Here is a 17,836-nt window from a genome sequence, read left to right on the forward strand (position 1 = left end):
CCTCGGCCGGCCGCGGTCCCGCCGCCTCCGGGCGGCTCGCACCGAGCTCGCGAGCGAGAGGGTGAGTATCGGAGCCGCCGGGGCGGCCGCGGCGTCCGCTCCCGCCGCGCCACGCCGGGGCCGTGTTGGGGCCGAGCCGGTGCGGGGCAGCGCCCGGAGGCGGGGGGGCGGCGGCGGAGCGGCTTTCCTCCAGGTGCGCGGGGGTAGAGGGGAGGCCGCACCGGACCCCTCCGGCTGCCTCCGTGCCGGGCCGCTGCCGCGCGGCCGCGGGTCCGGGGAGCGGAGCGGGGCGCCGGGCCGGGGGAGGCGGCCCCGGGGCGGCCGGGATGAGGCGGTGCCCTGATATGGCCGCTTCTCGGCTCCTCTCTCGGAGCTCGTGACTTCGTCGGGTCGTCAGCGCTGTGCGCGTGGCGGCTGTGAAATATGGGCTGCGCCCCTGCGGACTTACGGTGAACCTAGGCTGGAAAATAGGAGTGCCGAGCGCGGTCTGTGCCTGCCTGCCGGTGCGTGCTAGTGTGCAGGGAGGGAACGTGCTGGTTTGGGGCTGGCTCCCGGGAAGAGGGCAGTGGTTCTGTTGGGTAGCACCGCGTGGCCGTAGGAGAGGCAAGGGGTGCCTGCTGGCCTGGATAGCGGGTCTGCAGTGCCCTCGCTTCCCCCGCTGCGTGGGTGCCCGGCGCTGCTCTCCAGCCCGTGCGCCCTCATGGAAACCGACAGAGAAGCAATAGGGAACGCGGTCAGGTTTCAGGGTTCGCACTGCTGTGTCGCAGGAAGGCGGTAAGCCTTACGCAGCTGGGGAAGAAAATTGGCTTAAGCTACGTGAGTTTGTCAGCTGAAAATGCTGGATTAGGTCATGGCCTTTGCGCCCTGCTGTTTGAGGCATGCTGCAGACTTTCAGGTTTTGGTGACTTGAGTTGCTGGCTGTGAGTTTGTCAGCCAGCCTCAGCGGTGCCTGGCACCCTGTAGCTGTAGGCTCAGACATTACTCAGCGCGGTGGCAGGGGAGTCGGAGCTATTAGTGCAGTCTCTCTTCCATGTGGTAAATATAATGAAACATCGCTGCTGCCACTACCACAGCTGTGAATAGCGCACACTGGTATTGGCATCTTATTTCTGGAAGACTCACCTGGGTGTTTTTGTTTTTTCTTTCAGTAGCACTTTTGAGAAAGAAAAAAGAAGGTTCTTATTTACTGCGTAGCAAAAGTGACGAAAGAGATCTCGGGCAGCCCTAGAAAATGGGGGAAGAGAAGAGAGAAGGGCAGAGATCAGAATGGAGCAGATGTACTGGAGGGATGTGGGACTGCAGCTGTCTGATGTGCCATCGCAGCCCGTGCTTCACTGGCTGTAATGGGGAGTCCTGCAGCTCCCCCTGACCTGCCACAGTTGCTGCTCAGAGCACCCTTTGTCTCCCAGGGCGACCCAGAGTGGTTAGGCCCTGGAACGGGCTGCCCAGGGAGGTTGTGGATGCCCCGTCCTTGGACGTGTTTAAGGCCAGGTTGGACGGGGTCCTGGGCAACCTGATCTAAATGTGTATGTTTGGTGGCCCTGCTAGGCAGGGGGGTTGGAACTACATGATCCTTGAGGTCCCTTCCAACCCGGGTGATTCTGTGATTCTGTGATCTCACTGGTGTGGTCTGGTAGTGGTGGCTGTTACTGGGCTGGTGGCTGCAGATAGGTTTCTGATACAAATCTGAGGTCAAACCTTCAGTTATTGAGTGTTTTCATGAAGGGTTGCTCCTATTTGAGGTGCTGTGAACAAGGTGGTACTGCACTTACATGCTAGGGCTTGTAAACTCGTAGAGTGTTAGGTTTTTTACTTTTTATTCACAGTCTGCAAAATGACTTTGAGATGGATAACTTTCAGCGTTAGCCAGAATAGTTAACATTATATGAAAACATTCAGTGACATTCTTCCCTTCCTCAATAATATTAATAATATATTTTATTTAGGTCACAGGGTGTGTTTTTTCTTTCCCCTCCATCCTTTTTCTTTCTTCCCCCTTCAGTTGATGTGCTAAGCATTGTGATTGGATTCACTGGGGGATGCAGGGACTGAGCACCTCTGCACACACAAACTGGGACGTGGTGATGACACCACATATCGTGCTGCAGGAAACAGCCCTGAAGCTCCAGGAGTTCTGTCTCCTACTTCAGCCCTGCAGGCTGTCTGCAGAACACCTTGTCTGTGTGGGTAGCATAGCACTGCACATCTGCCTCGAGAGGTGTGTGTCTGTGCAGGAGGGGAGTGAGAGGCAGTGAGAGCTGGGCTGCAGCAAATGCTGATAAAGGTTGAAACAAGAGACCATTTTCTCCCTGTGTGCTGTGCAGGGAGGCTGGGTTGTACCTCACTGGGATTTGTAGTCCTTGTGTTGCACAACCAGGAGCCATCCTTCAGCAGGATGGTGAAATAGCTCCTGGTGGAAGGCCTGCGTGTGAAGAAACAGGGTCAGGAATTGCTGAGGGGAGGGGTTTTGCTTCTTGAGGGTGGCAGATAGGAACAGAAATAGCAATAATCTTTGGAGGGAGTATCTGTTTTTCAATTACTGGCTGGCTTCAGGCTGCTTTACGCAGTCAGTGAGCAGCGCAGCAGCAGGATGGCTTCCCTAGTTGCTGTGTGTTCCTGGTGTTGGTGCGGGGCTCCTGCCTCTGGGGCTGCTGGGCTGGGATTAATAGGCATTCCTGGTGCTTTGTCTGGGTGTCCTGAAACCTGACGCTGGTTCTCCAGTTCCCTGCTGCATTGAGAGTTGTGTCTCCTGCCTTGTTGCTACCGTGTGAGCGGGTGTCACATAGCAGTGTTTTCAGCTTTTGTGATCGCCTCAGCGTTTTGGAAATGAGTCCATCACTTTGTTCTTGACTGCTGTTTGGAGACTGGGGTGGAAGGGTCAGGCAGAAGAGCACTGATAAGTAATGTGTTTGGCAGCTGGGAAAATTTTGTTCTACAAAACCTCAATTTTACCATCATAAGGAGGGCATTTAAGTGTTCATAATAAAATTAATGAATGATAGCGTCTGCCAGTATTCTTAGGACCCAGTTCCTGAGTGCATCAGCACACAGCCACTGGCACGTGTCTACACGGGAGTAGACAAAAACACAGGCTTTGAGAAGGCTCGTGCAGCTGTTTTGCAGATGGCCGTAGCAGAACTTCACTTCCCACCTCCCTTGCTGGCTGTGTGTAGGTAATGAATGAAGTGGGTGAAGGCACTGCTTCTTGTGGGGCTTACCAGAGCTGTCCATGCAGAAGCTGTGCAGCTTCTCTGTTGCTCTTTGCTGAGAGTTTCCTGGGACCAAAAGTACTGTTTGGTTGATTGACTGTTTTGAATGGCCTGGAGGGAGGAGGTGTGCTGAATGGATATCTTATCTCAATCTGCTGATCATAGGAGAGTCTATTAAGGTAGTTTTGGTTCCAAATCTTCCCTGAATCCAGATGATTCATACCTGAATAAAACGGAAAATTAACTTGAGTTAATGCGTAGGCTCTGGGATGGTATGAGTTTTGGGGCAGCTGACCAGACTTGGCCTATGCTGCTTTGGTCTTTCTGCTCCATTTTTCTAAATCAGCAATCTCTTTATAGCCCCTTCAAGCTGTATAGATTTATCCTGTTGTCCATGCTCAGTCCACTCCACGTAAGCATTATGGACTACCTTGTCTCGTATCCACTCAGTTCAGTGAGTAGCCCTAGTCAGTGCAATAGCTATCATTTCTAAAAACACAAAGGTGACAATGCCTTCTCTTTCAGGGATAAAGAATGATAGATTGTGTTCTCAGCACATCAGATAAAAGTTTGTCCAATGTATCAATGTCCCAGTCCAGTATCTCCTTTGAAATAAGTCACAGCTGCATTCCTTTATTTTAGTTCTAAAGTGTGCAGAAGCACAGTGGTTTTGATGTGCAAGTGCCTGCATCTGGGTGGATGATTTTGCAGGAACTTCTCATTCATGCTCAAAGGGTAGAATCTGTATTCTGAAATTTATAAACTTCTGACTCATGAGAAACCAGACCCGCGATCTCCAACCATCTGTGATCACAGAACCAGTTGCTCAGTTGAGTTTCAAAGGCGTGGGTTGTGCCAAAGAAATATGTGCACTATGTCAAGCAGGTCACCTTGGTGGTTTTGAAATAAGTTCCAATTCCTGCATTTGTGGCTGTTGCCTTATTTGGCTGTCAGATTCCTGCTGATGCATCTTTCTGAGTACGAGCGGTCTATCAATAGAGAAAAGAGACACCCTTTGGAGCCAGCGTTAGTTTGTTTGTAAACACTACTGTGATTCCTGCACATAAGTTTGGGAAGTGTCTCATCAATCTTAAATACTTCATCTGCCGCAACAGAAGCAGGCGCTACTGAAACAAGCCTGTATCTACTGATTGATTCAGCCTTTGTAGAGGGATGAACGTGAGATGTAGAAGGTGCTTTGTAGGCATTCCAGATAGTAACAAGTGCAGTGGTGTGTCAGTGGGAGAGAGCGTAGTTGTCTTGTTGGTGGGTTGTGGCATTCAAATGCGATACGCCCATGCAGTGCATGCTGTGAATCAAGCATGCTGGCTATAGAGCCAGGCTAGATCCCATTGCTAGAGGAACAGCATCTTTAGGCTGTGAAAGGAGGGCAGCACACTTCAAGTGTTTAGATGTCAGTATGTTTGTGCTGCTGTGTCTGAGGAGCAGAAAAGCCTTCTGGTGAGGGATATTGTGTTGCAGGTTTTGTCAGGAGCCTGTGCCTGCGGTTGGAGTCCCATACAGGCCAGCTCTGCTTGGTTATAGCAGGTACGAGGTGTACTGATTCACTGTCACTTGGCAGCTGGCTATGTAAGCGGGTTCAGCCCTTAGTCCAAGCCCTGCACTTCCCGCAGTGCCTCTGGGCAGGGCTGAGTTGTGCTGGTAGGGTGTTGTGAGGAGGTGCTGCCCAGAGCTGCAGAGGGAGGGCAGCTTTCTTTGGAAGCACGGGCAGAAACAACAGAAAATTCACGTTGCGAATCTGAAAAGCTTGGAAAGCTCCAGTAGGCTCTGAACTTTATCTCCCACAGGTATGATCTATAGGTGTACTTAGATATTCATATGTCTTAGTTTGGGTATGTAAAACAAAGAAGCACATGTAATAATATCGTGTCATAGGTTGTAGGGTTATTAACGTTCCCTACACTGAGAGCTGTGGATGCCCACCCTCCTCAATGCTACTGAATGCTGGAAGCATTTAAAGCAGTGGTATAAACAGATTTGTTCAAGCGGAGGAAAAACCAACCACGAGTTGCCTTTCTCTTTCAATAAAGTGTGAAACAAATTGTAGAAGTTCTGTGGCTCTTAGTGTTCTTATTCTGACAATCTCCATGCAGCACAGACAATACAGAACAACTACATAAGGCTGTGAAGTACTTTTTCCCTTTTGCAGTGTCAGCAAGTTGAGGAAAACAAATGCTGTTTCTGATTCTGTCTATCTCAGAAGGAACAAAATATTCAATAAAAGTCTTTTTAAAGAGTAGCTGACTAGCTTGTTGTATAGAGGTACGTGAGAGCTTTTAAAAAAGCTTTCTGATTGATTCACTTGAATCACTGCCTGAAGGAGGCAAATGTAGATGAGACATTCAGCAGGAGGACACCTTAAGGACCAACTTTCTGCCCTGTATTGTGTCTGAATTTTCTCACCAGGGTAAGAAGTTGAAATAAAATGAGACAGGGCACTTGCTCTTTAATGGCAGCCTGTGTTCTAGAGCCTGTAAATGATCGTGAAAGCACCCCTGGTTTGTGAGTGTACCCTATGTCTCTTTGAAACTGGGGGCTAAGAGTTTAACGTGTCTAAATACGCAGCTAGAACCGAAGCGCTTTGGTCAGCTGAGGCTGCTCAGTGTGAGCAGTGGTTCATCAGCGGGTTTCCCAAAGCTCTGCTGGAGCTGTTTTACCCGGTGAGAGCTGGAGGGTTGATGTGAAATGGCGTGGCAGGGGGCACTTCCTCACTGTGCCTTTGTCAGCACAGGAGGAGTAGTGGCACTGCTGGAGAATGTTGTACACCTTTCCTGAGTTGGGGTGGGAAGGAGGAAAAAGTAATCCCCCAGGTGTAGGGGAGCAGCATGAACCCTGCTCCCTGGTGCTGCTGTCCGTGTGAATGGCCACCCTGCATGTGCTGCCACAAGGAGAAGGCCTCAGTGGGAATCGGTGCCTGCCAAGGTGTTGATTTCTGGAGGTGTTCTCAAACATTACTGTAGTGGTGCCTAGACATCTTCAGACTTGAGTGAAGGGCTTTGTCTGCTCATAGGTATATACATGAAGAACGGTTTTTTAAATTACCTGGTGAATGGAGGCCCCTAGGGTTTAAAAAAAAAAAAAGAGATTGAATCAGGTATTCAGTTGTCAAGTAGACCTCTCAGGAAAAACAGTGGAGGCAAAACCCAGACTTGCTGGTTGAAAAGCACCAGATCAGGCTCTGTCTTGTTTCTTCTGGCTCCAGGAGCTCTCGGCAGTGCTGCCAGCAGGAAGGCTGTGTCCCAGGGTGAGGGAGTCTCTGGTAGATAAGAGCAAGAGAATTACTTGCTGTCTCTCGTCTAGAATCTCTCTCCATCTCCCATTTTGTCTGAAAGAAATGCACTATCTTAGTTCACATTTTCAGTGCATAACTTAAACTGTGGGGACCTCTTAATGGCCTGTGAAGTAGCTGGAAGAGAAGATTTCAGTCAGCTTTGCATGTTTCTGCCAAATCCCATGGTAACCAGAGGAACTTGAGGTAATGAGATGTAGCAGTGTGCGTATTACAGATCATGGTAAAGAACTGTCCAAACAGCTTATTTTGCCTATGGCTTTACATCTTGTGGTTCAATTTCCCTCTGTTCCCTGGCAGGTTTTGCCCACATCCTCTTCTACAGCCCTTCCACTCCCCTCCCCCTCATCTTCAGTGATCATTTTTTCACAGAGGCAGTGCTGTGCAGATATCCCTCCTAATGAGCAAAACTCTAACCTCCCTGCCAGGTTTGTTTAACATTCACCTACAGGTTAGCAAGTACAGAGCTTGATTTGACAGACTTACGGCTTTGTTACCCACGTTGGCTGGGCTTTGATCTGAATCAGCACCTTTTGTCTTGCCATTGGACACAGTGGGAGGAAGTGCTTGCAGATTCACATGCTTCAGTTCCCTATCTGTATAACAGCAAAGAACATGTAGTCCTTTCTCAGAGGTTTCAAGATTAACATTTATTTCAAATATTGTGGGATGCAGATATCTTTGAAGATGTACATAGATATGCAGAGGTGATGAATTTTCCACATGGATGAGTGTGGTCAGCCTGGATTCCAAGATCCCTGAGCAGTTGCTAGAACTTACATCTTTTCCCCTGTGTTGTGGAGGACACTGACCAGCTGTTCCCCTGGTATTGAAGTGTTTTGTGCCTGTTCTTGCTTGCACTAAGCAAGAGCTTGAATGCATTCAAGTTTTCGTGGCAGTTGTTCAGTTTGCTGTTGCCAGCCAGTTGCAAGGATTTTAATAAGATTGAATAATCTGAATTCCTAAGTGTGTGGGGGAGATTCAGAAATGGGTCTTCATGGAAGCTGTACTTCTGGTGAAAGAGCAGACCTAAGCACTGAAGGACCATCTAGAAGAAAGCAGCAGCAGGTTGTCTCATGCTCATGTTGTTGTGCCATGGGGTCTTTGCAGAGTCTGGAGTCCTGCTTTGCTGGAGCTGGGAGCTGTGCTGACCACCTTTGATTCCTCTGAAGATGGCATGTCTCAGGTTAAAAATGCAGAGTACTTATTTCCACAAGCAAACTTCAGAGAAGCGTTCTTTCCAGTATTGTACACATCACTCACCCTGTGGTGAGAAGGGGGTAAAGCTTTCTAAAATGTCACTTAGTGGATGGAAAATCACTGGGTGCTTCTGTCTAGAACTTTGCTCTTTAACTGAAACTTTCAGATTACTATTTTTAACAGCACTCCTGTCGATAAGAGGCATGTTTTCAAACCCAGGCAGACCTTCAGCTGAGCCTAGAACTGCAGTTTGTGTTTAAGCTCTGCTGCCAGAAAAACGCGCTTTATTCAATTTAAACTTCAGAGCTGAATTTCAAAGTGCAGCCTGAAGTGATGTAGCCGAGCACATTGTGTGGTGTGTTTAGTTGTTTTTTCTTTACGAGAACAGTGTTGACTTCACATGCCTGCTCCATACAGTCCCTTCAGCTTTGCTGCCTCAGCTGTTTGTGCAGGTATTTGTTCACCTGAGCTTGAAAGGCCATGGGGAGGGGAAGTGGGGTATTTCCAGCCTGGCTTGGTCGTGCTGAGGGAGGACAGTGTGAGGACGGGCTGCTGTGCCACCAGGAGCCGTGGCTGGACTGTCGCTGGGCTGTGTGTCTGCCCAGGGCTGCTTGGCTGGGCTTGCACAGACATCTTGAAAACTGTGTAGCACAGAAGTGCTACTTGGCTTCACCTACCCTTCCAGCTTGCTCTGACACTTGGCTTTTTTGCACTTGACCCCTTAGAAAGGAAAAGGCAGGGTCGCAGTTTTACCTTCATGGAGCTTTCGCTCCGAAGAGTGGCAGAATCCAGGCTCTTGGTTGTGTGGAGTTTGTCTCACCTGCCCCACAGCTGTCCCCTCCTGTTTGCTGGGCCACGAGCACAGGCAGTGCCAAAGCGTGAATGGCTGGAGCTGCTCCATACCGCACAGAGGGAGAGGTGCCAGCTGCCCAAATTACACGTGCGTGCTGCTTGCTGCTCAGCCAAGTACTCTTTTTATAGAAATGTCTTTTAAGCAAAGCTAGAAAGCAGTACAACTCGCTTCAAAAACTTGCTGGAAACCAGGGCAGAGTGCTGATCAAACTCAGGAAAATCTTGCATTTGGCAGAGGGGAATCTTTTCTACCATTGCTGCATGCAAGCAGCCACCAAGCCCCAGCAGCTTTCCTCCCAGTGGGGCAGGAACCAAACGAGTCCCTTGGCAGCAGGGCTTGAAATGTGTTGGGCAGATAAGGGGTCACAATTGCTGTCTGCCTGACAGTGTCTGAGATGCATGTGTCGGGGGAAGAACAAGATGTCTTGAGCAGTGTCATTGCTCATTGCCTACTCAGGCAGAGGGATGAGGGAAGGGGGAAATCTGATAAAACCTAGCAAGGTGTCTCCAGTGTGTGCAGAGCTGCCCAACACAAGCAGTAAAACTTCTCTGTGGTGTAACAACACTGTTGGCATGTACAGAATGGGTCAGAGGGAGGTAACCCAAAATACCTTACTTTCTTTTTTTTCTTCTGCAAGTGCTTTGCTGTTTAGTGGGGATCATAGTGAGAATAAGCAGAATGAATCACAAGTTCAGCATCTTGTGCAATCCCCTTAGGGTGCTATTGATCAAGTCCTAGAGCTTTGCTGGCTTCAGGGATAACTCTGAACTTGGAGAATACGTGCAGGAGAATGAGTCTTAAAGCAGAAAAAGCAGAATGGAAACAAATAATGGAAACCAAAGATCTGTAAACCCACTTCCCAGGTTTTTCACATAAATGTGCCTTTTCTGATGTCCAGGCCCTGACATATTTGTGAACTTGTATGTGATAACGTGACATTGACCAGATAATGTGTCTGTTTCCCTAGTTGATTATTAAGACTGAGACAGCTTTTCTGTCCCTTGCTGTGATGAAATACAGACAATTTCAAAAATTTACATTAAATTATCTTAAAATCATACTTCATTTGGATGACATAGAGCTACTAACCTAGTTGGACAAGATTTTTGCTATTACTGAAACCTTTTTGACAGCCGCTGTATTTTAGACTGCTTATGAATGAACTGGATGAAAAGAGCAATTTTGCAGAATATAAGAAAAAAAAGTTCAGAGTTCCCATGAAATTTGTTCTTGTTCCACATATTCTCAGAATGTGTGGAAAACAAAGGCTATGTTCTGGCTTTAGAGCCAACTCAAAAATTGGATTAATGAGACAAGGCAGCTTTACCCTGCTGACGTTGTGGTGACTTTTTTTTCCTGCAGAGTTGAAAAGGTGACGTTTGAACATGTTAAGTTTGTTGTTCTTATTTCTACAGCTTCTGTCAAAGTGTTTGTAGAGCTGCTTCTGTTTCCAGCCCTTCTCCTGGTACAGGAGAATTCATAACAATGAATGTAATGGGTTTTGTAATCAATTTATGATTCTCATCCATTCCTTTTACTTTTTGCAGTTCTTGTGAGATTGGTGAAAATTAAGCCTACATTCCAGGGATGCAAGAGGAGCAACAGCCTGAGGTAGGAATTGAAGTTGAAGGTTTTCTTCTCAGTGTAATGGAAGGAAAGGCTGAGATTCTAAGTTAGCTCTATTCTTTCTTAGGGAAAATCTGCAAAGTCGGGTACCAGGGCTACCAACATGACACCCCTTTAAAAATAGAGGAGTGAAGGGCTCATTGCTATTGCTTTGCCACATCTAGAGCAAATGCTCAGCTACAAAACACTATTTTTCAACATAGTCACCACCATTTGCTGCGCCTTTTAACCAGTGATGACCAAGAGCCTGCATGCCACGCTTATAAAAACCTGCACAGTGGAGGTGACCCACTGCTGAAATGCACCACCCGCCACCTGGCTGAGCTCACATCCACTGTTTGGTCTGTAGCTCAGCAAGCAGTGATGAATGTCAGTGAGTGCTGTTTTTTCCACATGGAGGAATTCATTGTCACACCTTTTCTTCACACGCGTTTCCACGTCAGATGCCATTTGTCTGACTGCTGCTGTATGTGGCAACAAAGTTACTCTGCCAACGGAATATTGGCAGGAAGGTTCAACCTCTACTGCCATATCACCAAATCCACCTATGATGTCATGAGCCGACATCATAAAATAGGAGGCATAACTTTTGGAACAGCCTTCATATATGAATGATTTCCACTGTACATAGTTTACGTACCTTGCCAAATTAAGCTCAGGTGTTTTTTTTGTTCTTAGTTCCATTCCTTTTATTCTTTTGTATATTTTTCCAGTGCAATAAGGGAAGTTTAGTTGAACTTTTTGCTAGGAAGTGTTGGTTCACGTGTTCTGTGTCTTGTTAACTTTTTTAAAAACAAAAAAAGGAGGGGGTGGGGGGAGGAGAGAGTGGAAAGCAGGCTCGTTACAATAATAAAGCCAGCAGAAGTGACAGAACTAATTCTCTGTTACACTGAAGTATCTCCCAAAATGTTTTTGTGACTAGATTGAGGTATGCAAACAGTAGTCAGGCCATATGTTGTGATCAAAAGCTGAGCTGATGTTTAATTAAATCTGAGAGTGTAATTCCAATTTGCAGCATAATTCCAGTTTGCTGTTGTCCATGAACAGGCACTGCCTTGCAGTGAGAGGATGGTGTGTTGTTGCAAATGCTTTCAGCTTAGTACTGTAGACCCATTGTACTTCTTGGTCTTACTCCAGGAAATGCAGTAATAAATTTTGCCTTACCTTCAGTGGGGCCACAGTAATGCACATAAGATTTATTATCTAAAAATTGCTGTCTGAAACAATGGAGTGTGAGAAGAAATTACTCTTGTTGAAACTCTTAGCAATGGTATGTGCTTTGCACAGTCCTGTTTAAAGCTTGCCAGGTTAAGTAGGAAGTTTAATGATGTTGGTCACTAGCTAAAAAGCTGCCATCCTTCAGGGGAGTTTGGCCACCTGCTTGCTGACTTTGATATTGCCTTTTGTTTGGAAAGTACTTAAATGATTATGGATTCACATCCTTTCTAACTATTTGACTTAGTGTTGTTAAATAACTTCAAATTCTCCCAGTAATCATCCTGATTGAGCTTGGAATTAATATAGGTGCCTAAAAGTAGCTTATGGTTGAGTGTTCTGAGTCCTCAAGCCTTCATTTTTACCAGCTGTTTTTCCAGCTTGGATGGCACAGACTAAATTGTTTGAATTTTATGAAAGGATTTTTAAAACTGCATGCTAGTTACAAGTAAGAATGCTTTCTCAAGTGAAAGCTATGATATATACTTGGAGTGATAATATTTTAAAGACAGTCTTTGGAAATCTTCTCCATCCCTTCTCATCCTTTAGCGGGCAAAAACATGGAAACACTTAATTTCACATCCTTCTGACTGATTTCTGCTGCATATGAAAGTCAGTATATGCCCAGATTTTATAAGGCTGAGTCTGCCTGCTGTGCATTAACTTACCCTAACAGTATGAAATATCTGGGCAGACTCTTCACGAATGGACCTGTGTATACTTGGGAGCTATTAGTCTGCCAAGAATGACGAAATTAATGCTGACTACTTGTAGTTAAAAGAAATATGCTGTCCTAAAAGTGGAATAATCAGTGCACGTTTTGGTTTCCAACGCAGAAATCTTTATATCACCGTTAGGGTTACTGTAAATCTGTTTGGTTTCTTCCAAAGTCAGACATTTTTTAACTTTGTGTCAGGTGTAAGTTATCGTCTCTCGTAAACAGATCAGAAAAACAGTTGTAAAGCCACGGATGTTTTGCACTGTTGACGCTGCTTAAATTATCTAGTTGCTTGAATATTGCACGTAGGCTCAAATCAAGCAAACCCGCAAGAGCAAAGATGCATTAAAGCATTTCGTTATAATTTCCAGCTTCCTTTTGAATTTGTTTCATACAGGCTGCTGCAGATCCAATGTCTTCCTCTGACGTACCAGAAGATGGCCCAAAGGAAACGTCAAGTGTATCGCAGAGTATCTGTATGTTTCTGGTTTGGCTGGGGAGGGTGTGTCATGTTGGAAGCTGTTAACCCCAATGTCCGTGCCTTTTCCTTACCTAATAAGGCCAAAGGGCGCTGTGAATGAGATCATGTTGGCTTAATCTGTTTGTGATTAGTAAGGCCCGACTGCATAAAGCACATTTGAAAAGAGCGATGGTGGCCATTTTGCTGCTTTCGTGCTTTCACAAGAGTGTAGATTGCTTTAACACATGCTGTCTTAAGTTTGGTGCGTCAAAGATAGATAAGCACTCCTTGTTTTGACATCTAGTGTTACAATGTTGAATCAGTTGTAACAGAAGGAAAACCTTGCCCACTCCATAATTATAATTTTTGGAATAGGAATAGGATAGGAAGGCCATGCCTGCAGGATATGAGAATAGAAATATTTCAGGCAAAACTGTCTTGTGAAGACTGGGAGAAGTATCAGCCTTTACCTTTCAGTGAGGAGGATCAGATGATGACAGTCATTCCTCTCTAAGGAGGAGAAGAACAAATGCTTCTTAGGATTTGCTTTCTGTTTATTGATACAGCATTGTGACACTAGTATATGCAGTCCTCCCTTTTGAACAATGGGGATGTTCAGGTTGTGCTTTCTGGCAAGTAATGGGCTGAGATCCACCTTAGGGCAGATTGAGTGCAACCTGACTAATGCTGAAGTTGCTGAATGACCACAGCTTTGAGAAGAAACAATCATGGGAGCAAACTGAGCACTAAGTAAAGCTATGGGAAAAGCCTAAAGAAGAATTGAGACCTATAGAAGCAGATTAGTTTGTGCGAGTTTTTTCTCCAGATTTAGAACTTGGCTTCATTTCAAAAAACAAAAAACAAAAAAACCAAAACAAAACAAAAAAACCATTCCTGAGAATGTTTTTCTTGAGTATATCCTTAATTGATAACGTCTGTTACTTTGCTGTTATGAGAGCTTTTTTTTTTTCACATGAAACATCATTCTGTTCAGCTCTGAATGTGTGTTTGAGGTGGAGGCTGGAAAAATTAACAGAATGGAAATCCTTTAAGGATTACTGAATATGCAGAAACCACTTTCAGTTCAGGTAATCTGAGCCATAAACGGTTGGAGGCAAGGAGATCTTTTGGAGAAAGCACCGTGCGTGCTTTGCTGACTCTTACACTCTTCCCTAGGTACCCACTTTTGACTGCTCTCGTAGACCATATATATGATTAGGTAGATTTTGGTTGATCTAAACAGCTGCTTTGATAATGCTGAGCACTACAAATGCAGCAGTGCTCCTTGTTTTTACAGTTGTGTCTTCCTCTCTGCCTCCTTAGCATCAGCTTTGCCAGCAGATCAGACCATAGTGATTACAGCATGCCATGTTCTTGAGTACTAACAATGTAGTAGTGGGCTTCTAAAATGCTAACTAAGAAGGATGTTGGAGGTGGATTTGGTTCTGTTTTGGTTTTTACACGTGGTCCTTTGAGAGAAATATTTATAGAACAGATCTGGGGCAGCATGACTGAAACAGAACCATGAAAAAAATAGAGAATGTGTGGTAGGAGACTGTATTCTGTGTGTGTGTGTGTGTGTGTATGTGTGACATCCCACTTATGAAGTGCATGCTGACCTTTTTCTTTTGGGATTCCTGGCTTTTGGACCACTTTAAGTCTCTGCTGACTTGTGCAACAGCTTGCCATGGAAACAGAAATCTATTTTCCTCCTTGATGGCTTGTTTGTTTGTTTGTTGTAAGATCCACTACAGCTTAAAGAAAACTCTTGTGAAGTTACTGTATTTCCTGTTGGTATAAAATCTCTATCTCAGTTGATGAGGCTTTCTGGCATTCCATAAGCAACAGTGGTGGAACTGATAGATCTTTCAGTTCTCTATGGCAAGCTGATACAGGGCTGAACTCATTTTATACCAGTGTGGTCCTAGTTTGTTGTTGAAACCGTGGGAGAATTGTTCATTTCCTGACCCAAATGTCTATTAAGTTTTAATTTTCAATTGTATACAGATTTCTGGTGTGTTAGTCACACAGAAGGCTAAAATTTATATTGGCAGGTATCCTACATGCTCCAACGTGTACCGGTTCCTTTACCAGCATACTTGTAGCACTATACATATGTTTCTATCATTTATACAGATAAGATTCCAAAAAGGAACATTTTTGCTCTAGAAATGAAGAAATGCTTTTTTTTCTTTTTTTTTTTCTGATTTAGTATATACCTTTTCTAAGTATTCTTTGCTTCTCTGTCCGCCTCACCTGCCACACAGCTTCTCTTTCCCTTACTGAACTGCGTGGACAACCTGTCCCAGTGTCCACAGGGTAGGAAACCTGGACTGAGACCCATGCTTGGAGGCAGCCTCTCCAGTGGTGGCACTCTCAATGATGTAGCCTCAGAATTGAATGTAAGATTACAGTGGTAAATCAATGGCCTTTTAGCTCTACTCTGCTGTTCAGTGGCGACATTTTTGTTCTCTGTCTTTCTTACCTGCATTTCTTAATCACTTGTGCTTTTCTTTTGTCTTTACAATCGCAGCTGATGCAGACGCATTTAAAATTCTTCTGGAGATGAAGATGAAGAAGAGGCAGAAAAAACCTGCCTTACCAAGCACTGTGACTGAGCTCGACACCGAGGACGGTTCTAAAGTGTACGTGGTTGGAACAGCCCACTTCAGTGACAGCAGCAAAAAGGATGTAGTGAAGGTAGTTTTGAATTGGAAGCCTTTCAGCACCGTGTTGCTAGTGTTAACTTATTAAAAATGTCACAAGGCAGAATGAAGTCCGACTGTTCTTTGCTGCAGCCTCTAGATCCTGTTTTTCATATGAGCTGTTGGAGGACTTGACAGCAAGGTGGGATGAGCAAGGAGGCAGACATATCGTCTTAGTAATTTTTTTTTTATGAAATACATTGCTCTCCAATCTCAAATATTTGTTGTCCTCTAAAGAGCAAATGCACAGTCTTAGTCTTGGAGTTTTCATCCTGATAGATGAAAAACTTTATATGAGCCAACAGCGTGCTCTTGTGGCTCAGAGGGCAAACGGTATCCTGGTGTCCATCAAAAGAGAGGTGGCCAGCAGGGGTAGGGAGGTGATTGTCTCCCTCTACTCTGCTCTTGTGAGGCCCCATCTGGAGTACTGCGTCCAAGTGTGGAGCCTGCAGTACAAAAATGACAGGGAGCTGTTGGAGAGGGTCCAGAGGAGAGCCACAAAGATGATCAGGGGACTGGAGCAGCTCCCCTATGAAGACAGGCTGAGGGAGCTGGGCTTGTTCAGCCTGGAGAAAAGAAGCTAAGGGGTGACCTCATTGCAGCCTTTCAGTACCTAAAGGGAGCCTACAAAGAGGAGGGGAATCAACTCTTTGAAAGGGTTGATACATGTAGGACGAGGGGAAATGGTTTTAAGTTGAGGGAGAGGAGATTTAGGTCAGACATCAGGGGAAAATTCTTTACTCAGAGAGTGGTGAGGTGCTGGAACAGGCTGCCCAGAGAGGTTGTGGATGCCCCGTCCCTGGAGGTGTTCAAGGCCAGGTTGGATGGGGCTCTGGGCAGCCTGGTCTAGCATTAAACATGGAGGTTGGTGGCCCTGCATGTGGCAGGGGGTTGGAGCTTCATGATCCTTGAGGTCCCTTCCAACCCTGGCCATTCTGTGATTCTGTGTTACTGTATGCTTACTGTGATGTGGATATGATGAGAGGATGCAAAGCCTTAGAACAGGAACTGCAGTTCTTGGCTTCTTTGTGTCTGGGATGTGTCATACTGAGCTGTAAAACCACGCTGCCCATAACTTGAGAATGTAGTCAAAAATACAAATGGGTCAGAAGCACTAGTGGAAGTGGGAGCTATTTCATACAGGACTTTATGCAAAGCCTGCAATTCAGAGTGGCTTTATTCTCTGGATCACAGGAGGGAAGGAACATTGTACCAGAATCAACTCTGGCTCTTAATAAAGTTTTTTTTTGTTGTTTTTGAGTAAAATTTCAAGTGGTCACAGGCTGTGGGTAAAGGGACATTGCTAGTGTGAAAAAAAAGAAGCACACATGATTTCTTTTGTTGTCTTTCATCATGATTTTCTTTTGTTGTCTTTCTTCCTGTCCCAAAACATCCAGTAGCTGGGGCATTTCACTGTCATTTTCTTCATTTTTCTCAATAAATAGCTCCTTTGGGAAGTCTTGCTTTCTCATTGTTATTTTATTTGAAAATGGTTGCTGGAATATGCTTTTAAGACCCTTTTCTCTTGGAAGTATCAACATTGGCTGTAATTCTGTTCAATCATTCCTAAACTGGTGTAAAAAATACATATCATTCTTCTCTTTCAGACAATACAAGAAGTGCAGCCAGATGTGGTTGTGGTGGAACTGTGCCAGTACAGAGTTTCTATGTTAAAGATGGATGAGAAGACTTTACTAAAAGAAGCCAAAGAAATAAATCTGGAAAAACTTCAGCAAGCTATAAAGCAGGTATGATTTCCACAGTGAGAGTTAAAGACTGGATGAATTACTCTTGATATGAGTTACAACTTAAAAAGGTATTCCTGCTAGCTGGAAACTTAGCGGTGTTTACCTAGGTGAAGATGCCACGGTGGTGGTAAGTTGTACATAAGTTGGTATTTTGTTTTTAGCTGCAGTGCTGTGGGCTTCAGTTGCACTGCTGAATTGTACAGGCAGGTGTTGACCTCAGCAGGGCTCTTCCTGTGTTTAACAGTTGTTCCACTTCCAGGACACGAGTACTTAATTGTAGTGTTCCACTAATCTATGTAGATATGGTTACTATCCCTACAATCTGCATCAGTATTACAGCTACTGCAGGAGTGCTTACTTTTGCTATTGTCTGTAGTAGTCTACTCAGTTGCATTCCTCCTTTTTGGTAGGGTGTTGCTTTTGGTTATTTCCATTCCACTTGTCTTCAGAGTAGCTGCTTATTGACTGTTGGCCTTGATGAAGGCTGTTAAAAAAAACTGGGCAGATAAGAGTAGATTACTATTTGAATTACGGCTAGTCTGGCAGTTTGCCACTGTTTTGGATGTGTGGGTGTATAACAAGTGTTGTCCTTCAGTTTTCAGTTTTTCCTTATTAGCCTGTATTTAACTAATTTTAAGGTAGGCCCAGTGAAACAGCACTAAGTCGATTCAGAAGTGATCATGGGATGTAGAATAGTAATTTTTGGGAAAGTCAAAAGCTTTTGCAGCATCCATCTGGGTGAACAAACTCACAGACTTTGGTTGTGTGGTGCGCATACGCTGTAGTTACGTA

At 45.3% G+C, this 17,836-nt stretch overlaps 1 protein-coding gene across 3 annotated transcripts in view; it reads left to right on the plus strand.

Moving 5' to 3' along the window:
* TRABD (TraB domain containing) overlaps positions 1-17,836 on the plus strand; it is a 32,572-nt gene continuing 14,736 nt past the window's right edge. The window contains exons 1-5 of one of the 3 annotated variants that reach the window (XM_042872693.1): positions 1-61; positions 10,120-10,183; positions 12,529-12,607; positions 15,125-15,291; positions 16,904-17,044. In XM_042872693.1, coding sequence (XP_042728627.1) covers positions 10,160-10,183; positions 12,529-12,607; positions 15,125-15,291; positions 16,904-17,044 — 411 coding nt within the window. In that variant the 5' untranslated portion in view covers positions 1-61; positions 10,120-10,159. Of the gene's footprint in view, positions 62-10,119; positions 10,184-12,526; positions 12,608-14,858; positions 14,994-15,124; positions 15,292-16,903; positions 17,045-17,836 lie in introns of those variants that run through there. The other 2 variants (XM_042872694.1, XM_042872695.1) reach the window with 2 other exon arrangements.

The sequence above is a fragment of the Lagopus leucura genome, unplaced genomic scaffold (genome assembly GCF_019238085.1).
Source record: "Lagopus leucura isolate 7727_CA_CO unplaced genomic scaffold, USGS_WTPT01 Super-Scaffold_100008, whole genome shotgun sequence".
In the NCBI taxonomy this organism is placed as follows: domain Eukaryota; kingdom Metazoa; phylum Chordata; class Aves; order Galliformes; family Phasianidae; genus Lagopus; species Lagopus leucura.